This window comes from Entamoeba dispar, genomic scaffold (assembly GCF_000209125.1).
Source record: "Entamoeba dispar SAW760 scf_1105229458281 genomic scaffold, whole genome shotgun sequence".
Taxonomy (NCBI): Eukaryota; Evosea; order Mastigamoebida; family Endamoebidae; genus Entamoeba; species Entamoeba dispar.
Genome location: NW_001853114.1, coordinates 27,334 through 52,550, shown reverse-complemented (window position 1 = coordinate 52,550; position 25,217 = coordinate 27,334). Strand labels below are relative to the sequence as shown.

General features: G+C 25.8%; 14 protein-coding genes across 14 annotated transcripts in view, besides 42 other annotated features; 6 read left to right on the top strand and 8 right to left on the bottom strand.

The window, feature by feature from the left end:
• The window catches only part of EDI_012710 (60S ribosomal protein L3, putative), a gene marked incomplete at both ends in the record, with an annotated part of 1,330 nt that extends 191 nt beyond the window's left edge, over positions 1–1,139 (top strand). Inside the window, one exon of the mRNA XM_001734431.1 lies at positions 8–1,139. Within this exon, the coding sequence (XP_001734483.1) occupies positions 8–1,139 (1,132 nt within the window). The remainder of the gene's footprint in view (positions 1–7) is intronic.
• Positions 1,140–1,147: 8 nt separating this feature from the next.
• Positions 1,148–1,240: a sequence feature (AT_rich).
• An 80-nt stretch (positions 1,241–1,320) lies between these two features.
• Positions 1,321–1,396: a sequence feature (AT_rich).
• EDI_012700 (uncharacterized protein) lies at positions 1,392–4,404 on the bottom strand (the record flags this gene model as incomplete). The annotated part of the gene is made up of 2 exons (XM_001734430.1): positions 1,392–3,926; positions 3,973–4,404. 2 exons carry the CDS (start codon positions 4,402–4,404, stop codon positions 1,392–1,394), a joined length of 2,967 nt encoding a protein of 988 aa, XP_001734482.1.
• Positions 4,400–4,489: a microsatellite.
• Positions 4,490–4,508: 19 nt separating this feature from the next.
• Positions 4,509–4,578: a sequence feature (AT_rich).
• EDI_012690 (zinc finger protein zpr1, putative) lies at positions 4,576–5,958 on the bottom strand (the record flags this gene model as incomplete). Its single annotated transcript, XM_001734429.1, has 1 exon — positions 4,576–5,958. The coding sequence occupies one exon, from the start codon at positions 5,956–5,958 to the stop codon at positions 4,576–4,578; it is 1,383 nt and encodes a 460-aa protein (XP_001734481.1).
• Positions 5,957–5,980: a sequence feature (AT_rich).
• A 215-nt stretch (positions 5,981–6,195) lies between these two features.
• On the bottom strand, positions 6,196–6,675 carry EDI_012680 (histone H2A, putative; the record flags this gene model as incomplete). Its single annotated transcript, XM_001734428.1, has 1 exon — positions 6,196–6,675. One exon carries the CDS (start codon positions 6,673–6,675, stop codon positions 6,196–6,198), a length of 480 nt encoding a protein of 159 aa, XP_001734480.1.
• A 101-nt stretch (positions 6,676–6,776) lies between these two features.
• Positions 6,777–6,805: a sequence feature (AT_rich).
• Positions 6,806–6,823: 18 nt separating this feature from the next.
• Positions 6,824–6,899: a microsatellite.
• Positions 6,900–7,043: a sequence feature (AT_rich).
• Positions 7,044–7,083: 40 nt separating this feature from the next.
• Positions 7,084–7,119: a sequence feature (AT_rich).
• A 28-nt stretch (positions 7,120–7,147) lies between these two features.
• Positions 7,148–7,204: a microsatellite.
• Positions 7,205–7,215: 11 nt separating this feature from the next.
• Positions 7,216–7,328: a repeat region.
• Positions 7,220–7,314: a repeat region.
• Positions 7,329–7,614: 286 nt separating the features above from the next.
• Positions 7,615–7,665: a sequence feature (AT_rich).
• Positions 7,666–7,984: 319 nt separating this feature from the next.
• Positions 7,985–8,052: a sequence feature (AT_rich).
• A 106-nt stretch (positions 8,053–8,158) lies between these two features.
• Positions 8,159–8,181: a sequence feature (AT_rich).
• Positions 8,182–8,423: 242 nt separating this feature from the next.
• Positions 8,424–8,460: a sequence feature (AT_rich).
• A 141-nt stretch (positions 8,461–8,601) lies between these two features.
• Positions 8,602–8,643: a sequence feature (AT_rich).
• A 174-nt stretch (positions 8,644–8,817) lies between these two features.
• Positions 8,818–8,856: a sequence feature (AT_rich).
• Positions 8,857–8,976: 120 nt separating this feature from the next.
• Positions 8,977–9,001: a sequence feature (AT_rich).
• A 553-nt stretch (positions 9,002–9,554) lies between these two features.
• Positions 9,555–9,590: a sequence feature (AT_rich).
• Positions 9,591–9,727: 137 nt separating this feature from the next.
• Positions 9,728–9,811: a microsatellite.
• EDI_012670 (uncharacterized protein) lies at positions 9,789–10,385 on the bottom strand (the record flags this gene model as incomplete). The annotated part of the gene is made up of 1 exon (XM_001734427.1): positions 9,789–10,385. One exon carries the CDS (start codon positions 10,383–10,385, stop codon positions 9,789–9,791), a length of 597 nt encoding a protein of 198 aa, XP_001734479.1.
• Positions 10,386–11,118: 733 nt separating this feature from the next.
• Positions 11,119–11,165: a sequence feature (AT_rich).
• Positions 11,166–11,353: 188 nt separating this feature from the next.
• EDI_012660 (actin) lies at positions 11,354–12,484 on the top strand (the record flags this gene model as incomplete). Its single annotated transcript, XM_001734426.1, has 1 exon — positions 11,354–12,484. The coding sequence occupies one exon, from the start codon at positions 11,354–11,356 to the stop codon at positions 12,482–12,484; it is 1,131 nt and encodes a 376-aa protein (XP_001734478.1).
• Positions 12,485–12,551: 67 nt separating this feature from the next.
• Positions 12,552–12,604: a microsatellite.
• A 91-nt stretch (positions 12,605–12,695) lies between these two features.
• On the top strand, positions 12,696–14,714 carry EDI_012650 (heat shock protein 70kD, putative; the record flags this gene model as incomplete). Its single annotated transcript, XM_001734425.1, has 1 exon — positions 12,696–14,714. One exon carries the CDS (start codon positions 12,696–12,698, stop codon positions 14,712–14,714), a length of 2,019 nt encoding a protein of 672 aa, XP_001734477.1.
• Positions 13,122–13,149: a sequence feature (AT_rich).
• Positions 14,715–14,857: 143 nt separating the features above from the next.
• Positions 14,858–14,881: a sequence feature (AT_rich).
• A 296-nt stretch (positions 14,882–15,177) lies between these two features.
• Positions 15,178–15,732: a repeat region.
• Positions 15,733–15,773: 41 nt separating this feature from the next.
• Positions 15,774–16,254: a repeat region.
• Positions 16,255–17,000: 746 nt separating this feature from the next.
• Positions 17,001–17,069: a sequence feature (AT_rich).
• A 102-nt stretch (positions 17,070–17,171) lies between these two features.
• On the top strand, positions 17,172–18,123 carry EDI_012640 (cysteine proteinase ACP1 precursor, putative; the record flags this gene model as incomplete). The annotated part of the gene is made up of 2 exons (XM_001734424.1): positions 17,172–18,045; positions 18,095–18,123. 2 exons carry the CDS (start codon positions 17,172–17,174, stop codon positions 18,121–18,123), a joined length of 903 nt encoding a protein of 300 aa, XP_001734476.1.
• Positions 18,124–18,153: 30 nt separating this feature from the next.
• Positions 18,154–18,220: a sequence feature (AT_rich).
• Positions 18,221–18,237: 17 nt separating this feature from the next.
• EDI_012630 (Mating-type switching protein swi10, putative) lies at positions 18,238–19,007 on the top strand (the record flags this gene model as incomplete). Its single annotated transcript, XM_001734423.1, has 2 exons — positions 18,238–18,765; positions 18,816–19,007. 2 exons carry the CDS (start codon positions 18,238–18,240, stop codon positions 19,005–19,007), a joined length of 720 nt encoding a protein of 239 aa, XP_001734475.1.
• Positions 18,556–18,580: a sequence feature (AT_rich).
• A 35-nt stretch (positions 19,008–19,042) lies between the features above and the next one.
• Positions 19,043–19,131: a microsatellite.
• Positions 19,084–20,136, top strand: EDI_012620 (pre-mRNA-splicing factor cwc2, putative; the record flags this gene model as incomplete). Its single annotated transcript, XM_001734422.1, has 1 exon — positions 19,084–20,136. The coding sequence occupies one exon, from the start codon at positions 19,084–19,086 to the stop codon at positions 20,134–20,136; it is 1,053 nt and encodes a 350-aa protein (XP_001734474.1).
• A 10-nt stretch (positions 20,137–20,146) lies between these two features.
• Positions 20,147–20,249: a sequence feature (AT_rich).
• A 6-nt stretch (positions 20,250–20,255) lies between these two features.
• Positions 20,256–20,286: a microsatellite.
• Positions 20,287–20,289: 3 nt separating this feature from the next.
• Positions 20,290–20,434: a microsatellite.
• Positions 20,435–20,563: a sequence feature (AT_rich).
• A 42-nt stretch (positions 20,564–20,605) lies between these two features.
• EDI_012610 (60S ribosomal protein L9, putative) lies at positions 20,606–21,199 on the bottom strand (the record flags this gene model as incomplete). The annotated part of the gene is made up of 1 exon (XM_001734421.1): positions 20,606–21,199. One exon carries the CDS (start codon positions 21,197–21,199, stop codon positions 20,606–20,608), a length of 594 nt encoding a protein of 197 aa, XP_001734473.1.
• Positions 21,200–21,268: 69 nt separating this feature from the next.
• Positions 21,269–21,307: a microsatellite.
• Positions 21,308–21,313: 6 nt separating this feature from the next.
• Positions 21,314–21,362: a sequence feature (AT_rich).
• EDI_012600 (uncharacterized protein) lies at positions 21,351–21,900 on the bottom strand (the record flags this gene model as incomplete). The annotated part of the gene is made up of 2 exons (XM_001734420.1): positions 21,351–21,585; positions 21,635–21,900. 2 exons carry the CDS (start codon positions 21,898–21,900, stop codon positions 21,351–21,353), a joined length of 501 nt encoding a protein of 166 aa, XP_001734472.1.
• A 12-nt stretch (positions 21,901–21,912) lies between these two features.
• Positions 21,913–21,996: a sequence feature (AT_rich).
• EDI_012590 (DNA mismatch repair protein mutL, putative) lies at positions 21,966–23,813 on the bottom strand (the record flags this gene model as incomplete). The annotated part of the gene is made up of 2 exons (XM_001734419.1): positions 21,966–23,483; positions 23,511–23,813. The coding sequence occupies 2 exons, from the start codon at positions 23,811–23,813 to the stop codon at positions 21,966–21,968; spliced, it is 1,821 nt and encodes a 606-aa protein (XP_001734471.1).
• Positions 22,253–22,333: a sequence feature (AT_rich).
• Positions 22,484–22,512: a sequence feature (AT_rich).
• Positions 22,556–22,632: a sequence feature (AT_rich).
• A 157-nt stretch (positions 23,814–23,970) lies between the features above and the next one.
• On the bottom strand, positions 23,971–24,588 carry EDI_012580 (40S ribosomal protein S5, putative; the record flags this gene model as incomplete). Its single annotated transcript, XM_001734418.1, has 1 exon — positions 23,971–24,588. One exon carries the CDS (start codon positions 24,586–24,588, stop codon positions 23,971–23,973), a length of 618 nt encoding a protein of 205 aa, XP_001734470.1.
• Positions 24,589–24,625: 37 nt separating this feature from the next.
• Positions 24,626–24,690: a sequence feature (AT_rich).
• The last annotated feature ends 527 nt before the right edge of the window (positions 24,691–25,217 follow it).

Genomic DNA, 25,217 nt, shown 5'->3' with positions numbered 1-25,217 from the left:
AAGTAAGAGCTACTGTCTCTGCTTTCCCAAAAGATAATGCTGCTGAAAAACCACATCTTACTGGATTCCTTGGATTCAAAGCTGGTATGACTCATGTTATTCGTGAAGTTAAGAGAACCAACACTAAACTTCCAAAAGATGGAGTTTTAGAACCAGTTACTATTATTGAAACACCACCAATGGTTGTTGCAGGATTTGTTGGATATAAAAAGACTACTACTGGACTTAAACCAATTACAGCTGTTTTTGCTGAACATATTGCTGATGAATTCAAAAGAAGATACACTAAGAAATGGTATAAAAATACTAAAAACCAATTTGCTGTTCATACTGAAAAATATAATGATGTAAAAGCTAAATCAAAGAGAGAAAGACAAATTAGATTAATTAAGAATAGATGTGATGTTGTTAGAGTAATTGCACATACTCAAATGGCACTTGTTCCATTAAAACAAAAGAAAGCTGAAGTTATGGAAATTCAAATTAATGGAGGATCAATTGCTGAAAAAGTTGATTTTGCTGTCTCACTTCTTGAAAAACAAATTAGTGTTAACTCAGTCTTTGGAACTGATGAATGTATTGATGTATGTTCAGTTACTAAAGGACATGGATACAATGGTGTTATTAAGAGATTTGGTGTAAGACATCTTCCAAGAAAGACCCACAGAGGATTAAGAAAAGTTGCTTGTGTTGGAGCTTGGCATCCAGCTAGAGTCTCATGGACAGTTGCTAGAGCTGGTCAAATGGGATTCTTCAAGAGAACTGAAGTTAACAAAAAGATTTACAGACTTGGATGTGGTGATCTTAAGAACGCTAAAACTGAATTTGATATTACAGAAAAAGGTATTACTCCAATGGGAGGATTCCCACATTACGGAGTTGTTAAGAATGACTTCTTGATGATCAAAGGAACAGTAGCTGGTATTAGAAGAAGAGTTATTTCATTAAGAAAAGCATGCTTCCCATCAACCACTAGAACAGCTCAAGAACAAATTGTTCTTAAATTCATTGATACATCATCTAAATACGGACATTCTAGATTCCAAACTACCACCGAAAAGAAAGCACGTATGGGACCAATGAAGAAAGATCTTGAAAGACAAAGAGCTGAAAAGGTTGAAGAAGGAAAGAAACTTTAAGATAATTGAATTAATTACTATTAATTTTATTTTATATAAATTATTATAAAAATAATTTAATTGTCTATAGTTAAATATAATTAGTTTTAATCAATAAAATTGTCTTCAAAAGGTATTTAATTTACTTAATAACAAATAACGATATATTTCTTTGTTAATGAGTTTAAAAATAATACAAAGGATTAAATTTTATTTAAACCTAAAAATTATAAAAAAAGAAAATAAAAGAAATGTGAAACAAATAAATTTATTTTATTCAAAACAATTATTGTGGTATAACGGTTTAATTTCAGCAACAAAGGAACGAAGTCTGGAATCAAAATCTATTTTTTGTATTACGTCTAAGTCAGAAATATTTGATAAAGTAATAGACTGGAAAAATGAAAGAAACTTTTCTCTATTTTTACTTTCATGAATTTCCATAGCAATTCTGTATTGGGTTTGAGTATAAACTTCTGGGTAAATAACCATGATACCAAAAACTAATTTTTCTAAGGTCCATGCTTCAAATTCATTGAATAAATTATCGAAGACATTAAAGAGAATATCTCCTATTAAAGGTTCTACAGCATTTAATAATTGGACACAGTACGGATTCTTTGTTCTATTCTTAAATGAATCAAATAACATATTTTCTATTGTCGAACTTCCCATTACGATTGAACTTACTTTTTTTTGTTTTAATGCAATTATAGCACATTTAATAATAAATAATACCTTGTTACTTTCTAACTGTAAAGACGTTACTTGTTTTGAAATAGTTTCTACAAAAGCAAATAAAATTTCTTTTGTTTTAGGATATACTTCTACTACACTTTCTAACATCATAGCAAGTTCACACATTGAGTTAATTAATAGTGACACAGTATTATCATTATACAATTTAAATGCTGCAAAGTTAATATGGCTATTTTGTAACATCCACACAGACGTTGCTAATCCAACAGTAGCATTTTTTATAAATGCGTCAAACTCTACTGTTTTAGTATTTCTCATTATCATTGATGATTGTTGAATAGAAGTTTGTGAAAACATTGTTAATAATCTTGACATACTATGGAACAGTATACATGCAGTTGGACATTCGGGTGCATAATTATATCGAAAGTCTCTTGCTATAGAAATTTGTTTTATTAATTTTAATGAAAAATACCAATTTTCTCCATTTACTGGTTCATTAGGAAGAGCTAAATAAATATCTTTATGTGCACAAATATGCTCAAATATAGGTGGTATACATTCAACAGAAGAGTGTGATGTTTTTACTATTGCCCTAATATCAACTAACTGATAAGTATGAGGATTTAAAAATTGAGTTAAAAATTGTAAATGAAATTTACTTGGAAGACTGTATAATAACATTCCTAATGAAGTGAAATATAATGTTCTAATTTCTATTAACTCTTTAGTATTTTTTAATTGAATACCATCAATAGTTGTAAATGCATTTGTTTGAAATAAATATTTTAGTGGAGGTCTCTCAATTAAACGAAGTGCATATTCTTTTGCACTTAATAATTTTGCTAATAATTTCATTGTTTCACTTAACACTTTATAATTTCCGTTCCAATAAGGAATTAATGTAAAAAGGATTCCTACCATATCTATAAAAAATTCTATTCCATTTTGACTTGGTGATTGATACAATACTAACATCCCATCAAACCGATAATTTTTTGAGTCATCCCATAATGAACTAACAATATATGCTTTATAAAATGTTAAAATTGATATTTGAAGTTTAACATATGCTGAGTCTTCTTCATTTTTATCGAAAGTTGATTTAATTATTTGTTCAGTAACTAATTTACAAATTGTACATATCTTTGATGCAAATCCTGAATATACTGAAACATACGTTGGACTTGTTGAGTCTCTTCCTGAAATTATGTTACCTGCAATAAGAAACAAATTAGATAAAATTCCAAAATAATTAGTTCTATCTCTTTTTGCTTGTTGGATAGCATTATATAACTTTTGTATAAAAGAAACTTGTGATGTTGGAATTGTAATTGAATCTGTTGTAAGGTATGTTAATAAAATATCATACATACTTATTAGTACAGTTAATCCATTACGGGCAAATGTACCAAAATGGCTTCCTTCTTGACTTGTTAATTCATTTGAATGTTCAGATAATACTAGTCTACAAAAAATAGAAGTGAGACAATCAGTTGATGATGGATCAATACTTGAATATAATGAATAAATTCCCCAAAATCTTAAGATGTCATATAATGCATTGTCATCTCCATTACACGCAATAACTATTGTACATTGAGCAACTTTATCAATAAATTCTTGAGTTACATAGTTATGAAGTGGATGTGTTGTATGAAGATGAACTAATATCTTAGCTCCAATAGAAAGTAATGAAATATTATTTGATGGGTAAAAACAAAATTCAACTACTTTCATAATTTTCTGAACAAACCACTCTCTTGATCCTTCAAAATTATCTGAATCATAAAAACATGATGATCGAATACATGACATTCGATCTATCAAAGGTAATGTTGTTGGTATTTGTTGAATAATATTATCTAATGATTCCATAAATAATTTATGAAATTCTGGAGTTGGACAAAATGTAGATGTCTCATCTGTTTCATCTGTTTTAGTAACGTTACAAACAAACATGACGTTCTCAAGAATATCAACAGCACCAGGATTTTTTATTTGAATATTTTTAATAGCTAATTTAGCAATAACCATCAACACTCCATTTCTAAAATCTGCAATAATTTTTTTAGGGAAATTAGGTTTGTCTTGGTATGAACGAAATGTCTACTGGTAAATTTCTCATAATTTCATAATTAAAAAAGATTCAAACTTCTATTAAAGTCAGGGCTATGTCAGCAAAAAGACTATATTTATTTGATTCTAATTCAGTTAATGTATTTACTAAATTTTGTGTATTATGCTCTATTTGCCAACATCCAATAACGCATGAAGCAAAGAACTTTGAAGCTAAATTTTTTATTGCCCCATCATTTAACGAAGCAGATGAATAAAGTTTTAATGCAATTGTTTGAAAGAAAAGAGATTTACCAATAAATAGTTTTGAGTTATTAAGCATAGCCTCAGACAGTATTGAACATGCATAGGCTAAGACATATTGATTATGAGAATTGGTTAACAAAAAAGTTAATTGTTCTATATCTTCAGCCTTATTAATTTTTTCTATAATTTGACTTTTAGCATTATTTCTCTTGTTGTTATCAAGTGTTGTATAATACTCAATAACAATTTGCTCATAATTCATTCTTCTTTTAACTATTAATTATTTAGTTTTTTTTATTTTTTCACTTTTTTATAATTATATTTTAATAATTATTTTTATTATTATTCAGTTAAAAGAATAAAACCATAATTTATTAATAAAATTAAGAGAATTAGTTAATTGAAAAATTTTCTTTTAACTAAAATAATTAATTTAGTCAACGACCATATCATTCAATCCTAAATCATCATTTTGTTCATTTGTACGTTCATAGTCAAATTCTTCACAACATGGATCTTTTTCAGGATAGTATGGGTCTTGAATATATGAATTAGCCATAGGGTCATCAACTATAAGAGTAAAAGGTAGTTCCATTTTTCTCATTTTTTTTAAGTTATCAATAAGAGCATCAACTTTATCTTCTTGATCTTTTTCAGCTGAGTCTCCATGTAAAAATGGCATATTTTCAAAGTTATCAGCTAAGTCTTTAATAAAACCTTCAACAGTAGTGAATTTACTTCCTAATGTTCCTGGTTGCAATTCAATTCCAATTTCAGGAATTTCAACTGAAGCAGTATCAGACTTTAAGAAACTTCTTGAAAGGTCATCAACGTCTTTTGGTTTAAAGATTAATTTTTTTGCTTTAGGTGAAACTGGACCACCACATTTTACTTCATTTGATCTATATCCACAAGTGTCACAAGAAAATGCCATGATAGTTACTTCTTTGAAATAAGGAATTTGAGTAATTAACATTCTTACTTTTGCCATATGCCCACATGATTGACACATTTCATCTAATTCTGCTATATCATTATTTGATGATGGGATGGTAGATTGATCTATAGCATCAGGTAATCCAGTTCTTGTCGCAGCAGTATTTTTATGCTCAGGAACAAGTTGACGTGAAGTTTTATCATCATAGTCAATATCAGCTGGTGTAATTTCAGTTTGGTTTTCAGCAATTAAACCAATGGCCTTATTTTGTTCAAAGTTTCTAATATAAACAACAGTATTAATTTGTGGGTCTTCTTTTGGTACACAAAGATTTTGAACAAAAGAATTTCCTGAAGGGTCATCAATTTCTACTATATATGGCTCTTCTACTTTTTTCATTTTATTTAATGATTCCACAATCGAATTAATTTTTTTATAATCATCTCCTGTTGGAATAAGTTGAACAAGAATCGAGTTCATTGCTTCAATTGAATTTTCGATAAATCCTTCTAATGTATTTAAACTGCTTGATTGAGCTGTTGATGGAATTTCAAATCCAATTGATGGGAAATTAATTGAACAATGATCAGACTTAACTATTTGTCTTGAAAGGTCTTTAATATTTTCTACTTTAAGAGTAAATTTCATTCCATGGTCTTGAATTGGTGATGTTTGTTCAACTTCTGTATTTTCGTAATGACAATATGGACATTGAAAATGTGCAAGAAGAATATCTCTAAAATATGGGATTTCTGTTAACATTAGTCGTGTTGTTCCTTGTTTGTAACAATTTACACAAAGACTTTGAACTTCAGTAACTTGTGATTTATCAGCTGAAAGTGTAATAATTTCTGGTTGTTTTTGTTGTTCTGTTGCCATTTTATTTAATTATTTAATTTTAGGGTTTTTATAGGGTTTTCATAAATCATTTGTCTAGTTTTTGCCACGATCTAGTTGGTTGTCATGTATAATCATCTTTCTTTTATTCTAATTAATAAAGAATTTAATGATACGTTTACTTATTTTAGTTATGATTTATTTTAGAAGCATACTTTCAGATTACTTCCTTTATAACATAAAAATTAAAACATTAAATTGTAAACAATAAATTAAAGTTTAAACAACTTGTGATGATGCTGGTTTTTTCTTTCCTTTTGAATTAACAGCAGTTGGGACATTAGGGAACACTCCGCCATATGAAATAGTAACATCTTTAAGAAGATCATTTAATTCAAGATCTGATCGAACTGCAAGTTGAATATGTCTTGGAGTAATTCTTGTTTTGTGGAAATCTTTTGCTTGTCCACCTGCAAGTTCTAAAACTTCTGCAACAAGATATTCAATAACAGCTGTTAAATAAACTGATGCCATTTTATTAATATGTTCTCCATATCTTCCTTTTTTAAGAGCAGCATGAATACGAGCAACTGGGAATTGTAAACCTGATTTCTTAGAAAGAGTATTTTTTCTTCCTTCATCGTCATGTGACTTTGCTTTCTTTTCAGTTACTTTCTTTGGTTTTTTTTCTTGTGACTTCTTTTCAACAGGTTTCTTTTCAACACTTGGTGTAATTTCTGTTTCTTTGGTAGCTTCCATGTGTAGAACACTTTTTTGTTTCTTAAGTTCTTTTATTTCTTTAAATAATGATTAAGTATGAAACAAGCCAAAAAATGTGATATCAACAGATAACTGAGATGAATTATTAATTATAATATTTTATTATATTCTTATAGTTTTAATGAATAATTAAAAAGAGAAAATAGAATAAAATAAACAAAAAATAAAAAGATATATAAAATTATAAAGAAAAATAAATTAAATAATATTTTCAAATTGTTATTAAATTAAAATTTTTGAATTTATTTATTTAAACTAGTTGTTATTATAAAACATTTATTATAACTTAATAATTTTACTACATTATTCTTCTATTTAATTCAATTTATTTATTTTTGAATATTAAAGTATTGCCTCAATCCTTTTATTGAATTAAGTTATCGTCTCTTATATTTTAATTTTCTTTTTAATGATTTAAATAATCTAAGTTTCTGTTAAATTTTTTAGAAAATGTTTTATTATATTTTTATTTTTTTCATTTTAAATTTTATTTCTTTGATTTTTTTTTTATGTTAATGTGAGCATGTTGGAAATGAACTCTATAATAGAAGTAGAGCATATTGAAGAAGCTGAAATAGTCACTTCTCAAATGAAGAAAATCTAATTGTGGATATATCTTAATTGACTTTTTTCTTGGGTTAGTTTTTATGTTTTATAAATATAACCATTTATTTATTCTCTAGACCCTTTCTGTTTATATTTCAAATGTTAATTTCTTAACCGATTTAAACTAAGAAGTTTTAAATCATAATACAAAAAATTTTAATAATTCAAACAAGACTTTCAAAAAGGGTATTCTTTTAAAGTGTTTATGAATTAAGAGTATGTAATGGGATATACTAAAAGAAACCAGTGCTCTATTAATTCTTAGAAAATAAGATTATGGTCATAGAGTTAGAGATGAAATTAAAGAGATAGTTTAATTTTATTAAATTATAAAAAATTATAAAATAAATCTATTATTATTATGACAGTACAAAGATTTGGTTACTTTTCAAAATATAATAATACTTCAAACAGTTTTAATAGAAAATAAATAAAATAGAATAGAGTTATGCAAAAAAAATATGTTCTGAGGAACATTGATTCTATTGATAAAATTAAAAATTTTTAGTTCTTCAATAATAAAAAAATACTATACCATAATATGTCTTTAATTAATGTATTTTTAAAGACATTAAATCAAAGAATATTTTTTTGTATGTAAACTGTTTTTGTCCATTTAGAATATAATTTTTTAATAGTTTTAATGAAAAGTATATATGAGAAATAATGAAGAATAAACTTGTTATTTTTTAATTATTTATATTAATATCACTAAGTTATTTTTATATTAACTATTTTAATAAAAAATAACTCTTTGTAATTCCAAAGTAAAACAAAATAAACCATAAGTGTTAATAATTTTCAAGTGAAATACTTTTAATAATAAATTCCACAAAAAAAGAAGAATTAACTAAAGTTAAAATAATATTAAATAAAATACGCAAAAATAATAATTCTTAATTTAGATTGAATGGTAAAATGTTAAATTATTTTTAATAAGTTATTCTTTTATTCATCAATATGCTATACAATCAAACAATATCATACAATATATTTCTCTTCTTATCTTGATATATTAGTTAAGTGTTTTAACTTTTTATTCTATAAGTTGTAATTTTTTTTCTTTATTTTTTCTATTTTTATTGTATTTGTCTATGGTTGTTTTAATCTTTGTTATGTAGTTTAAATTATAATAATTATCTAAAATAATCAAAAATTGATGTAAATACTTCCGGAACATAAATTTCTCCCAGTGACATTAGAGATGTTAAAGTAGAGAAAGAGTAATAGTATAAGCATTTATCAGCAATACAATATCTCTTTTTTGTTCTCAACAAATATAACAATTTGAAATATCTCTTTTATTAAATTTTATTAAAAAAAACCAATTTATTTATTATACCTTAATCAAAAAAGTCCTAATAATACATTCATTTAAAAGATTTATTTGTCTTTTATGTTTACTTTTAAACTGATTATACATTATACAAAATAATTGTAATGATATCGTTCTTCTTTTTGAATAAACCAAAATTCATTCAGAATCATAATTTAAAATAGTAAGTTTACTTATGGTAATATTTTAATTATTTCAATAGAAAAAAAAAATAATAAGTTATTGACAGTTATATTCTTTCTTACTATTCTAAGACTGAAAACAAATTAAAACATATAAATTTTTTTTCAGAAAAGAACAAATAAATTTTTATCAAAAATATCATACTTCCAGTTTTCTTTTTAAAAAAAATTAATAAATTTTCTCTTTTGGTAACAATATCAAAGTTAAAAACTAAAAATATGTGAAGTAAAATTTTTAAAAAAAAAGTAAAATAGGAAAAAGAGATTGAATAAATTATGAGTATTATAAAAAGTGTTAATTGATGTGATATAGTTATTTTCTATTGACTCTTATTCAGGTGATACTGATCTCAATTATTTTCCATAAGAAAGAGTACTTAATCATTATCCATATGTTGTCCAGCTCTTTATTTTGTTGAGAACACAGAAATTCTATTTCCTCATTCATTCATTTATAATGAAAAAAAATCTTTTCAGATGTCTTCATCTTAATTAACCATCATTCAACTAACTACTTCATCTTTATTTTAATTTAATATGTATTAACTCATCACTCTTTAATTTCTTATTTTATGATGATTATATCATTACCATTACATTTATAAGTAATTTCATTTAGCTTCAACAACAAATAGATCTAATTTCATTTGACAATACCCTCAGCTCACTAACAAATACAATTACTTCATAACAGTAAATAGTACTACAGTCTTTATAAGTACACAATCTTTTACTATAATAAATGATATTTTATCATAATAAATAATAATCAGTGTAATCTTTGCAGCATTAATCGAGATATTACCTAACCAAATGTAATGTCATAATCAGAGGACAAGTAGGGAGGTTGTGAAAATTAAATACAGTCAAATTAAAAGCAATAATAATAGATTCTGATTTCAAAGAGAAATTTATAAATAAACATAACAAATAAAAAAAAGATAAATAAGGAAAAAAAACTATTTAAATTAATTTAATAATAAAGACATAATTTCTGTATCACATAATGGTAATAAACCAGTAGAATTTGGCTTTTTTTTAGTAAATTCTTCACTTATTAAACTGTGAATTGAACCTCCTTTTTCAACTATTTCTTTTTTAGAAAAGTTGATTCCTTCGTAAGTTATTGAATATAAATTTCTTCTATCAGCCATTGTTGTGTGTCTATTTTCTTTTGTTTTTATACTTGTACCATTGTTTATTAGGATATCCATCAAAACGTGAAGATGTTCAGAAATTCTATAAACTTCTGTTCTTCTTCTAATTGTCTTTTCGTCTACATTATCAGCTCTATCTTTATCTACCAATGTTTTTACTCTTTCATTAGTTAAATTTTGAACATCAATAGATTCATAAACATTATAAAGAGTCTTCACTTTGAAGAAAGGTAATGACTTTATCTTGAATTTATATGGTCGTTCACAAATAACATTATATTTTAATTGAAGCAAACCAATTAGAAAGCATTCTTGTTTTGTCTCTAAATCTCTTACCCTTTTAAAGCATTCAGGAGTTCTATTTCCTTGTCTTTGACATACTGTGGACGTAAGTTGGTTCTTAAACATTTGATTAAAGATTCTTCACAAAATCTAGTTCAAATAGGGGGGCTCAAAAAGTTTATTAAGTAAGATTCAAAGTATTTTTCTGTTCATAAACAGCTTTGTTAAAAAATACGAAGAAAATACAAAAAAAAAGAAGAGAAGATATAATATTCTTTTATGTTGTATCTTAATAAAAATTTGAGTGAAAACCATTTGAAAACCATTTGAAAACAAGAAACTCCCTTATTCTATTATATTCTTCTTAATTGATTATTATCGTGTTTATTCTCGGTTAATGACTTATAACAGGAAATAAAAGTAGTGATTGTTATTTTTCACGAAAAGACTTAATGGAAAAAAGTGATTACAACCACAAAAAGATAGAGTGTCAAAACACTTTTTAAATTAATTTATTAGTGAGTAATTAATCATTTAGGCAATTATTTGGGTATTTCTTTGGTACTATTCTATTTATTAATTAACAAATAACTTATAGAAAGAAGCTTATTAAATTTTCTATCACATTCATTTTATTTAAATAAAAACTATTTTGGATTATGTTATACCTTATTGATAGAAAGGCGAGTGTCTAAGTTAAAGAAAAGCAGCACACTATTCCATACATTGAAATAAATTTTTATTTCATTTCTGATTTTGTTGTTTATTCAATGAAAGAATTGTAACAATGCTCTGGACATTCTAACTACTACTAAATAATTGTTTTTGATATATTGTGTTATTCAAATTTTTGGGTTAGAAAAATAAAATAAAAAAGAACTTATAAATTAAAATTAAGTATAAATTGGTTATTCGAGAAAGTATTACTGTAATTTAAAAAAAATTTAACTAACAGATTTGAATGAACTAAAAAACAATAAAAAAGGAGTTGAACTAAATATAAAAAAGGGAGAACTTTAGAGTTTAATAAAGAGTGAACTCCAAAAACCAGGTATTTAAAGATCATATCAAACTGAAATAATCATTAAATAAACATGGGAGACGAAGAAGTTCAAGCACTTGTTGTAGATAATGGATCTGGAATGTGTAAAGCCGGATTTGCTGGTGATGATGCTCCAAGAGCTGTATTCCCATCCATTGTTGGTAGACCAAGACATGTTTCAGTTATGGCTGGTATGGGTCAAAAAGATGCATATGTTGGAGATGAAGCACAATCAAAGAGAGGTATTCTTACACTTAAATATCCAATTGAACATGGTATTGTCAACAACTGGGATGATATGGAAAAGATCTGGCATCATACTTTCTATAATGAACTTAGAGTTGCTCCAGAAGAACATCCAGTTCTTTTAACTGAAGCACCAATGAATCCAAAAGCTAATAGAGAAAAAATGACTCAAATTATGTTTGAAACATTCAATACCCCAGCTATGTATGTTGGAATTCAAGCAGTTCTTTCATTATATGCATCAGGTAGAACAACTGGTATTGTTATGGATTCAGGTGATGGAGTTTCACACACTGTTCCAATTTATGAAGGATTCTCACTTCCACATGCTATTCTTAGACTTGATCTTGCAGGACGTGATCTTACTGATTATCTTATGAAAATCTTAACTGAAAGAGGATATGCATTCACTACTACTGCAGAAAGAGAAATTGTTAGAGATATTAAAGAAAAACTTTGCTATGTTGCAGAAGATTTCAATGAAGAAATGCAAAAAGCAGCATCAAGCAGTGAACTTGAAAAGAGCTATGAACTTCCAGATGGACAAGTTATCACAGTTGGAAATGAAAGATTCAGATGCCCAGAAGCACTCTTCCAACCATCATTCCTTGGTATGGAATGTAATGGTATTCATGAAACTACCTACAATTCAATTATGAAATGTGATGTTGATATTAGAAAGGATCTTTATGGAAATATTGTTCTTTCAGGAGGAACATCAATGTATCCAGGTATTAACACCAGACTTGAAAAGGAAATGATTCAATTAGCACCACCAACAATGAAGATTAAGGTTATTGCCCCACCAGAAAGAAAATATTCAGTTTGGATTGGAGGATCAATTCTTGCATCACTTTCTACATTCCAAAATATGTGGATTACCAAAGAAGAATATGATGAATCAGGACCAGCTATTGTCCACAGAAAATGCTTCTAAGCGTTTAATTTACTTCTCATTTTGGTTAATTTTTGTTTTAATAATTTTGTAAAATAAAGAATAACAATTATTGTGATTTTTGTTTTTAACTTTTTATTGTTATTATCTAAATTTATTTTTTATAAATGATTTATAGATCTTAAAATTTCTTTAAAAGATTAAATGATGTTTATTACCTTTTTTAAAGAACTTATTATCTATATGACTTATTATGGATTTACAACAACTAAACGAAGTTCCTGTTCATATCGGAATAGATTTAGGAACAACATATTCATCCATTGCAATATATTTAGAAAATGAGACAAACCCAGTAGAAGTACTGCAAATATCAAATAATGAATTCTCAGTACCGTCATGGGTTGAAATATTTAAAGGAAGTGGAGGAACAAAAAAGTACAACGTTGGTATTAGAGCAAAAAATAATGGTAGTATTTGTCTTCATGATTCTAAAAGGTTAATTGGAGAAACAGTTAAACGGTACAGGCAACAAAAAGGGCTGTTACCATCACTTACTTCATTTGACGTTTCAACAGAGAAGGATGAAATAAAGATGTGTGTTGAAGATCCTCTTGACTCATCAAAAATAGAAAGTTTTTATCCAATTGAAGTATCAACTTTAGTTCTTAGAACATTGTATAATATATTTATTCAAAAAAATTATAGTAGAAAGGTAGGGAAAGTAGTTGTTACTGTTCCTGTTTCTTTTACTCCAAGACAAAAGAAAGAAACAATTCAAGCGTGTAAAATGGCAGGATTTGAAGATGTCTATTTATTAGAAGAACCATTTGCATCAATATTGGAATATAAAAGAGAGCATCACTTGAAAGACGAATCGAAAATCATTGTTATTGATTGTGGAGGAGGAACAACAGATGTTGCTTGTTGCATTACACATGGATACGAAATGCCAAAATGTAAAAAACTAGATTTTGAAAAAATTAGAAACATTGTTTTAGAGAAAGTTAAAGAAACACAAAAAACAAATCCACGCATCTTGGATTTATTTGAACCAGAAAAATGGTATAACTTTCCTAAGACAATACAAACAAAAAGGTATTTGTCTAATTGTATTGACAAAATAACAAATTCTGCTCTTACAGTGTTACAACAAAACAAACCATTCACATTTAATACCTCTGAAATAAGCAGAAACTGGAATAGTGAAATAACAATAAAACTAAAGGATGTCATAAAACAAGAAGAACCAAATCTTCTAAATGAAATAAAAACTACTGAATGTGTGTGGAATGAAAGTGATCTTAATCTTGGTGGAAATAATTTTGATGACTCTCTTATTAAAGTCATTCTTAATAAAATCAAAGAGAGTGTAGATGATAGTACATTCAAAAAACTCTTTGTTTCAAAGAGTTCTGATACAAAAGCAACCAAAAAAAAGAAGTCCAAAATAATGAAACAAATAAGAAATAATGCTGAAGAAATCAAGAAATCATTCTCTGGAAATGTAAGTTATTCTCCAATTGATTTATACTCAATTTCTACTGAACTTGACGGTTCCATTGAAATCACAAGAGAAGAATTTGAAGAACAGTGTAAGAAAGATGGTCTTATTGAAAAAATTAAACAATGTATAGAAAATGTAGTGGGGTGTTCTAGTTGGAATATAGATGATATAGATTATGTCTTACCAATAGGTGGTTCGTGCTGTATCCCACTTGTTAGAAAAACAATTTGTGATATGTTTGGAGAGAACAAAATTATTGGATTTGGCTCTGATGGGTATCTAAGTGTTGTCAAAGGAGCAGCATATAGAGCACATCAAATATCAATAAATAAAGAAGATAATATAACACAGGTAATGCCATATACACTTGGGTTTGGATTAGTTGATGATAGTTTTAGTATTTTTGCATCAAAAGGAAAAAAATTACCAATTATTTTTGAAAACATCTATTCTAATGCATTTGATAATCAAAGAAGTATTACAAATACAATTTATAAAGGAGAAGGGAGAAAGACAAACGACAAAGGAATGGAACTTGTTACTGAAGTAACAGTAGAACTTCCACCTGGATTAAAGGCAGGTGAATTTAAAATGATTTACAAAACAACAGTTAACAGAAGTGGTCTTGTTGAAGTTGATATTGTTAAAAAAGATACCGGAGAACGTCTTGAAAAAATGAAAGTATTTGTGAATTTAGGATTTGATGAAGATATGCTCAAGAAGATTCAACAACATCTTGAACCTTATATTAAAAATTCTGAATAAATTCTACTTGAGTTTTAATCTTGATTCATTTGTTCATTTTTATCAGCAATGAAACAAATCATTGTATCTATGACACAGTAAAATTGGTTATGAAGTTAGTGCCATTATTTATCTTATTTGTCCATACAATACATACAAGTTTGTATTTAATAAAAATAAAATAATAACAACACAACTATTCTACATAACCTTATTTAAAATTAACAAAAGCAACACCAAATAAACTGAGTCAAGTTTTGTTCTATTTACTAGTTCATACGTCTTACTAGGTATATGCAAAATAACAATAATTCTAATATATGAAATTGAGTAAAATGAACTTCACTTAAACCTGTTCATTAACTTTTTATGACAGCTAATTGATTTTATCATTTCTGATGTGTTGTAGATAAGTTTTATAAACATTTAATAAGTTGAAAAACAAAATACTTAAATTCATTTATTTTAAAGCATCTGAGAAATGACAATCCTTTTTGGTGTAAACATACTTTTTCCACAAAGTGCATTGTTAATTCCATTATAGTTGAATGAGTTTTGACTGCAATAAGACTTTGATTTATTATTGCCTTTGCATACACGAATATCAGATTTCTCCCCAAGCAAGAATAAAAAGTTATCAGATTTAGTTCCCAGATTGAAGGCTTTTTGGTTTTGTTTTAAAGTAAATTTCGTCATACCATTTAATCTACCATTAGACCTTAGTGAAAACAAAAATGCTTTGGGGTCCTTAATCCAATTCCCAATCACATTGATTTTAGCATTAATATATCCTCCAAACTTATTTCCATCTGTATCTTCTATAACGAACAAAACGTGTTCTTTCCCAATTAACATTTTGTCACAAACAGATGTTCGTTGATTCCAATCATTAACATATGAATCAAATAAAATACTTCCAACTTTTCTATTTGTCCATTCTTCAAATTGTTTCATTTCTTTAATCCTTAGTTGTTCTTCTGATTCTTGATGGCATTGCTTTTTACTTTCTTCTTCTTCTTTTCTCCTGGCTTCTTCTTCTTGTTTTTTCTTGAATTCTTCTTCTTGTTTCTTCTTGAACTCTTCTTCTTGTTTTTTCTTGAACTCTTCTTGTAGCCTCATCATTTTTTTCTCTTCTCTCCTCTTTCTTTTTTCTTCTTTTATTTTATTTTCTACATAAACATTAAGATGTGTTTCCCACTCTTCTTTCTTTGAATTGTATTGTTTTTTGATTGCATCAATCTGTGCTTTAAATGGCTTTATGAGAGCTACCATTTTCTTTCTCTCAAGTTCAATGATTTTCCTTACTAGTTTGTTCATTGACTTCCCTACTACCTCTTCATCTTTTTTACATCTAATTAGTATCCCTTCTATGACAGTCCGTACATGTTCACTTCCTTGCATAGCTTCTTTCCCCTTTTCTAATACTAATTTCCTTCTTCGTTCCACCTCGTCTAATCTATCAAATACCCCTTCTCCCCTTTTGATTGCTTGTTCAATTGGTTCATTTGGTTCGACTTGAAACTTCTCATCTCTGATACTTTCTAAATAGTATTGGTATTGTAGTAACACTTCTTGGACTGATGCTTGGAGCCATGAAACTTCTCTAGCTACTTGTCCACTTACTTGCATGTTTATTACTTGTGTCATCTTTTTTTAGTGTTTGTGAGTTTAATAGGGGTAATAAGCATGGGCTTATAAGAGAAATGTGCAGTAATTTTAGGATTGCATCACTACAGTGTTCTTTATCTAGCAATTTGTTTATTTTTTTCATCACAAATTTTAAAATAGTCAAAAAACACTCAAAGAATAACCCTAAAACCCACTTCTTCATAAGATTAATTGTGCTATAACTGACTAGATATACTTCAAGCCAAACAGATAAGGTTCCCATTTTTTGATGTTGAGTCATTAATTTCACAACACCAATGAGATAATATCATCAACACCAAAAAATTAGACAAACTCAATACCTCATCAAAACTGTTATTCTTTCAAATTATACCACAACTTTATTCTTAAAATACTCTTTTGTTTTATTTACATAAAGAACAAATGAAATCTACAGACCCTGAGGGTGGAAAAGATTTTCATTTAATGATATAAAAACAATATAACAACAGATTGTAATAAAATATGTCTTGAAGAGTTTACTTCAGAAGTAAAGTGGAAGGACAATCTTAAAGAACAGTCAATAACTTAAATTATTTATCATTTCTACTCACAATAAATATCAATAAATGAATCTAAACATTCAAAAGATAAGTATAGAAAAAATAGTAGATAACATAAGTCTTTTATTCATCACAGAATTTTATAAAATTATTCTTTAATATTATTAAAACATAACATAATCATATTAATAATAAAAGTTTTAATCTTTGAAACATAAGTTTGATAAGAAGAATAAAAAAGATTCAATCTTATCTTTTATCATTTTATAAAAATGGTAAATGAGATTTGATAATTCAGAAGAAACAAATGAATTTAATTTTATTAATTGTTCTTTGTAAGAGTTTTTCACAAGAATCTCCAACATTCTATGGATTACTTCCAAAGAAAAGTATTCGACCTCTTTCATCTAATGAAATACCAACAAGATTACAAAAAAATAATACATTCTATCCATTTTTATTAAAAGAAATTCCATCTTCATTATCTTATTGTGGTACTTATCGTAAACGAAATCCACATAAAATTGAAGATTATTGTATAAAACAAACAATGAATCAAGGAGAATGTGGTGGGTGTTATGCAATGGCACTAGCACAAGTTTTACAAGCACATTACACCCATTTAACATTAAGACATCAAGCATTCAGCACACAACAAATCATTGATTGTTCAAATAACAATGGATGTAGTGGAGGATGGCCTACAAGTGTCTTAGAATCTCTTCAATATTTTGTTTCAGAAATTGAATATCCATACCGATTGATTACTATCAATGGGAATTCAACAAACAATTACAAAAAAGAGTGTATTAGAGGAAGAAGAACAAGAATACATATTAGTGATTATAAAGAAGTGATTGGATCAATTAGTTTTGAACAAATAAAAGTTTTACTCATTGAACATGGACCATTTATTGGAATGATTTATAGTAATGATCAATTACGAAAATATTCAGGTGGGATATTACATTTAAATTGTCCTGTTGTTCCAACACTTAATCATGCAATCATTGTTGTTGGATATGGAGAAGAAAATCAAGAGAAATATATCATTATTAGAAATTCATGGGGGAATTCATGGGGAGAAATGGGATATGCTAGGATATCAATTAATGATTTATGTGGATTAGATGGAATAAAATATTCTGATTATCCAACAATTTTATATTTGAAAACACAATGTTTGTTCTCTTTTTTTTTCTTTAAATACCATAACTTATAATTTTATAGTACCAAAGCAAATCTATTCGAATTATTGATCAGATTTGAATGATGATAAGAAGTAGATGTTTATTTGATAATAAATCATTTAAAAAAGAAAAAAAAAATATTAAATTTATTATTTTTTTTTAAATACAAACAATAAAATCGAAATGAATAAAAGATATCCCATAAACAAACAAACAAAATATGATATTAAAGCTAATCCTATTCAAAAGAAGAATTATAAATTGATAAGTTTTATTAGAAAGAGAATTGAATATGATTCAAGAATTAAACAAGGGGATTTTATTGTTGGAAATATGAATAAAATATTTTATTTAACATACAAATATCATAGTACAAACATAAAATACCTTGAAGAATGTATTCTTCCATTAATTGAACAAAGTAATGAATATTTAAATATTGTATTATTTGTTATAGATTGTCAAAAGAATGAAATAAAAGAAGAAATAATACAAGACATCAATATAAAATTATTTAATAAAAAATGTACATTAATTATTGCACAAAGTTATTCTGATGCTGCTCATTATATTGAAGAATTTAGTGTTATAGAGAATAATCAAAATGAATTAACTAATCAAATAAATGAAAGAACACAAATAATAAATGCATTATCAATGATTAAAGGGATAAATTCACAAAATGCATATGATTTATTAATGAAATTTAATGTTTGTTTATTTGAAATAAACAATTCATGAAAAAAAAAATAATAAAATAGACAATAAAGAGAATTGGAGTAGTTGATAAAGAAGAATTGAAAAAGAGTAAAAATATTGGACCAAAGAAAGTAGAAAGTATTTGGAGAGTCTTTCATTCACCAATTATTGGAACAAAAAAGGTAGAAAGATCAATTCAAACATTCTTAAAATCATTAACAATAGAAAAGAAAAAGAAAATTAATAAATCATAAAGCAATAATTAGAATAATTTTTTTTTTGTTATTTGAAATAAAAAAGAACTTCAAAAAAAAAAAAAAGGAATTGAAAATGGAAAATAATCAAACACAAGAAAAAGAAGTAAAAGATGAGAAAGAATATTCATATAAAGTAATCACTAATAGACCAGCAAGAAAACAAAGTGATGGATATGTACCATATACACCTACTCGAAGTGGAGATTATAATATTTGGTATAATAGATATAGTGGATTTGAAAGTAAACAAACAAGAGGAGATAGAGGGAATATGACACGATGTTGTATTAAAACAGATGCAGGAACAACAAAAAGTAAAGAAAATTCACCAATATGTCTTCATTTTGCATTAGGAAAATGTTTTAAAGGAAAAGAATGTCCATATAAACATCAACTTCCACAAGAAGAAGATGAAAAACATTTAGGAGTTATTAAAGATATATTTGGTAGAGAAAGACATTTAACAGAAAGAGAAGATATGGGAGGTATTGGGAAATTTTCAAAAGAAAATAGAACATTATATGTTTCTGGATTTAAAGGGAATTTACCACCTCAAGAAATTGAAGAAATATTAAGAAGACATTTTGGAGAATGGGGAGAATTAGAATATATTCGTGTTCTTCCTATAAGAAATATTGCATTTATAAGATATAAATTAAGAGGAAGTGCAGAATTTGCAAAAGTAGCAATGTCAGATCAAAATTTAGATTCTAATGAACGAATAAATATTAGATGGGCATATGATGATCCAAATCCTATAGCTAAAGCTATTGAAGAACAATCTATTGCATCCCAATATGTTCAACAAATTAAAAATATAATGAAAGAAAGAAAAGAAGAAAAACAAGAATATTTAAATATAATTGAACCTCCAATGAAAAAACAAACTGTTGTATATGAAGAAAATCCAATAGGTTTTAAATATTCTATTAAAGAAAATAAAACATTAAAAGATAAAGAACATCAAAATATTATTGAAGTTGAAAAAGAAATTGAAAAAAAGAAGGAAAAATATGTCCCAAACAAATACACTGGATTTATGCATCCTTATAGTTATGGACTTTTTTATCCAAAACAATTTGAAAATGCAAAATTAATAGAAGAAGAAGAAGAGAATGAAAAATAATTGATGATTGTTTTTAATATTAATTAAAAATAAAAATATAATAAATTTTATTTCAATTACTTATTTATTTAAAAATTAAATAAAATTATAACTTAAGAAAATAAAAAAAAAAAGTAATTTAAATAAATAATTAAATTAATAAATTAATAATTTTTAATTAATTATTTTTAAATAATAAATTTCTTATTTCAATTATAATAAATTTTTAATATTCTTTAATCAAATAAAATATAATTAAATTTAATAATTAATATATTATAAGTATTTTTCAATTTAATTATTTATTAATTAATTATTTTTTTTAAAATTATTAAATAAAAAAAAAAGAATTTAATAATTTAAAATTTAAATAAAAGAATTAAATTATTATTAAAATATTATTATTTATTTAAAAGTTTATTTTATCTATAATAATAAATCAAAAAAAGACAAAGAAGAATAACAAAAAACATCATTAAATCCTCTCAATTTAGGCATCGTTTTCAATGAGACATTTTTCTGAGACGTAAACTCCATCAAGGAATTGTCTAATATCCTTGTTTCTAACAAGATTAGCTGCATGAATATTAGCTGCTGATTGTGATACTTTTTCAACATCATTTCCTTCAAGACAAATTTCATCTTTACCAAGTTTCTTAACAACAACTCCTTCATACATCTCAATATGTCTAGTTCTCTTTTCTCCAAGGAAATTTTGGACTTGAATTGATTTACCATCATCAGCAATAACTAATGTAACTGGGAAGTGTGCATATACAACTCTCATCTTATATTGGTATCCTTTAGTAACTCCTGTAATCATATTTTTAATATGTGATGCAATAGTTCTAACAACAGCTGAATCTCTTCTATTTCCATACCACATATCAATAACAATTACATTTTCTTTTGGTCCTTCCTTCTTTACAACAAGTTTACTAGCATAAATATCTACTTTTGGATGTTGAAATTCTCTTGTGAGACTTCCTCTTGGTCCAGTAACTTTAATATTCTTTCTATTGATTTCAATATTAACTCCTTCTGGAATAACAACGTGTTCTGTTTTCTTCAATAATCTTGGCATTTCCCTCGAGGATTTGACACTATTTCAGTTCTTTTCAACCCTATTTCTCTTTTTACTAAAATTATTATCTTTTTTTTTATTCTTTTTCTTCTTTTTTTTTTGTTTTTTAAAAACAAATTTTTATTAAAAATTAATTTTTTTCCTTTTTTTTTTATGAATATATCATTTCTGATATTTTATTTACTTCACAATCTTCTATTGCTGGAATACTTTCTTCTCCTTTATTATTTTCTCCTTCTCCTTTTGTTACTTCTGTTTTTCTTTCATCTGTGTATGAATATGGACTTCTTGGATCAACTACAAAAAACTCCATCACTCCATAATATCCTATTACAATACAAAAGAATCCCATAACAAATCCTGCTGGAATAACTAATGTCCAATATCTATTTATGAATTTCTCTTTATTTCTTTTTTTTTTAATCATAAACAAACTGATCAGGCATTAATATAAAAAATGGTTCTAATCCAATTGAATATGCTATTTTTCTAGGTACAAATTGCCAAATTATAAAGAGAAATGATGCAATAATCAATCCTAACCAAATAAAAAAACTATATGTTCCAATATATATTCCATCTTTTGTTATTGATTTTCCTTGATAACATTGTTGTTCTTCTTCTGGATCAAGTCCATCATTTAATTCTGTTGGTGTTTTCCCTCTAATAATTTCATCAGTAAGTATTGTTGTATCAATCATAAATTCTTAAAGTTTTTTTTTTTTTTTTTTTCTATTAAAATGTTTGTTTAAAATTTTATTATTTATTATTTATTTAAATTGATATAATCATATAATGGTGTAACATTTATTCTACCATGTGCACATATAAATGGACATGAACATTGTGATAATTGATTTATTAATTTTTGACATTCTTCTAATGTTAAAATATCATTAAACATAATAGCATTTCTACATGATTGTGATGCTACAATATGACGTATAATTGAAATATGTTTAATTGGTGGAAATTCATTAGAGATATCAATTTGATTTACAATATCCATAATTTCTGAGCAAGTAATTTGTTTTCCAAAAAGAATTGGAAAAGAATTAAAATATATTTTATTATATTGAATAGAATAATTAATATTTAAATTATTAAATTGATATTTATATTTTTGTAATATTTGTAATTGAGATGAATTTACAATTATATTTAATGAACAATGAAATGATTGAAGATAATTACTTTTTTCTTCTTCTAACATTTTCCAATTTTTTTCAAATAGAATTCTTTCATGAACAGCATGTTGATCAAACCCATAGAGTAATCCATTTGTTTTATTTAAACAAATTATAAATTTTTTACCAAATTGTCCAATTACTTGAATCTTTTTTATATCATCTTTTGTAATTTTATTTAATGGTATTATATGATTAAAATATTTTATATTTTCATCTAATGAAATAATATTATTATTTAAATAAGGTATAGCAATAGAATATATTGTTTTTTTACTTATTCTACTTTTAGATTCTTTATATTTATTCATTCTATATTTTGTTTTATTCATTTGTGGTAAATTAATTTTTTCTTTCTCTTTAATTTTTCTTCCTTGAATTGAATAACTTAATGCAAAAATTCTCTGTTTTTTTGGAGATGGAGGAGATGATTTTGGATGTTTTAATTGAATATGTGAATAAAATGGATATTGTATAATTGGTGGAGGTAATATCAATATTTCTTGAAAAAATTCTTTTGAGAGGAATTTAATTATCCATAATAACAAATTATTTTCATCTTCAAAATATAATGGATATTGTGGATGAAATAATGGAATTTTTATTTGAAGGAAAAAAGGAGGTGTTAAAATATGTGTTTGTGGAATACTAAAATATTTACAATGAATTTGATTAATCATTTGATTTAATGAATTATGACATATTAAATAATCATTTACCATAATTATATAATGTTCTTTTGTATTATTCCATTTCATATCTTTTGATAAATAACGTAATCCATAAATTGTTATTGAATTAAATGAATATAATGTTGAAAATTCTTTCATTTGATAATGAAAAATATTTTCATAACTTTTTTTCATTGTTTCTTGTGAATTTAATAAACAACATGTTTCATTATTCCATTTAATTTCTATTACTTTTTTATAATGAATAATATGATATCCAATAATATTTTGAATAATTTTACTGATTGTTTCTTTTCTTTCTGGTGTATTTTCAAATAATCTTTCAAGATAAACAATTAATTGTTTATTTAATTGGTATTCTTTTAAACTTTCACTTTTCCATTTTCCATTCTTTATTGTTAATTTCTTTTAAAATCTATTAAAATAACAAACTTCATAAATATATCTAATTGATTCTTCTTGAGATAAAAGAGTTGTCAATATTGTACATCTACTAATATTATTCAATTCTTTAAATATATCTTCATTTAATAATGTATTTATTTCTTGTTCATCAATTTGAATTCCATTTACAATAATTTTTATTTCTTTAATTTCTTTATCACACCAAATACTTACTGAACTATATCCTTTATTTTCTATTAATTTAAGTATTTCAATACAAACATAACCTGTATCAATAAATTGAATAGATGCTTTTAGTGCTTGTATTTCTCCTGAAGACTTTCTTTTCATTATTTTGAACTTGAAAACTAATCATAAAATAATCAAAAAAATTATAATGAACAAACAGATTGAATCATATCTTCTTTTCATAAATATTAATCATACATACATTCTTAAACGAAAATCAAATATTATCACACCAAAAATCAATTGAGTGTAGTAGTTTTTATCTGTTAGATTTAGCAACACGTTCCATATCTTCCTTCTTCTTAATGGCAAATGAAGCAGTGTTAGATTTAGATGCGTTGACAATTTCATCAGCAAGACACTCTGCAAGAGTTTTAGAGTTTCTGAATGCAGCATTTCTACATCCCATAGTCATTAAATAAAGGGCTTGATTAATTCTTCTTAATGGTGAAACATCAACAGCTTGTCTCTTAGCATTTCCTCCTGTTCCTACACGAGTTGAATCTTCTCTTGGGGATGCATTAATGATAGCATCAACTAATACTTGAATTGGATTCTTTTCAGTTAATAAATGAATGATTTCAAAGGCTTCTTCAACAACTCTCATAGCAAGAAGTTTCTTTCCTGAATTCTTTCCATGTTGCATCATACAACATACTAATCTTTCAACAATTGGACATTGAATCTTTCTGAATGGTTTAATTTGATATCTTCCAGCTGTGTGTGGAAGGAAGACTTGATACTTAAGCTTACTATTAATGGCAAGGAGCTCCTTAAGTGAAATATCACTAACGGTAACATCATAACTCCATTTGTTGAAAAGTTTTGGTGCAAAAGTTGGTGCAGCCTCAACTGGTTGAGCGACGGTTTCAGCCATTAATGCAACTTTGTTCTAGTTTTAGGGTTTTCTATGGTTTTTTATTTTTTAGTTTTTTTGTTAATTAAAAATAGTTTATATAAAAATAAAAAATAAAAAAAAGATTAACAATTTAGATTTATTGGTATCTCAAAAAATATTAAAAGTTAATTTCAGGTAAATAGTAAAACCAATAATCCTATTTTAAAATTGAATGAAAGAATAACTTGTATTGTTTTATTCTTTTTTCCCATTAAGGGAAAAATAAAAATAAAGTATTATATTTCCCTTAAAGAAAGCGGCAGTAATGTTAGTTTTATTGTTTGAGTAAATTTCTTTTAAAATTAAAAAAGTAATTTCGTTTATATAAAGTAAAACACTTTTCAAAGTTATGTCTATCTTTATAATAGGAGGTCCATTCAGACTATACGGCATAGTTGATGATTTAATTTTTCATTTAGTTTGTGTTGAAAATAATACGATTATTATTAAATTAAAAAGAATTCAAATACAGATTAAAAGGCTTTGTTAGTATAATAAATTTTATAAGTTTTATATGGACTTTTATTTAGAAAATTGGTTGAAGTTCAGTAATGATATTGAAATTATAAACAAAGAAATAATTTGTTTTAGATTGTTTATGATTTGTA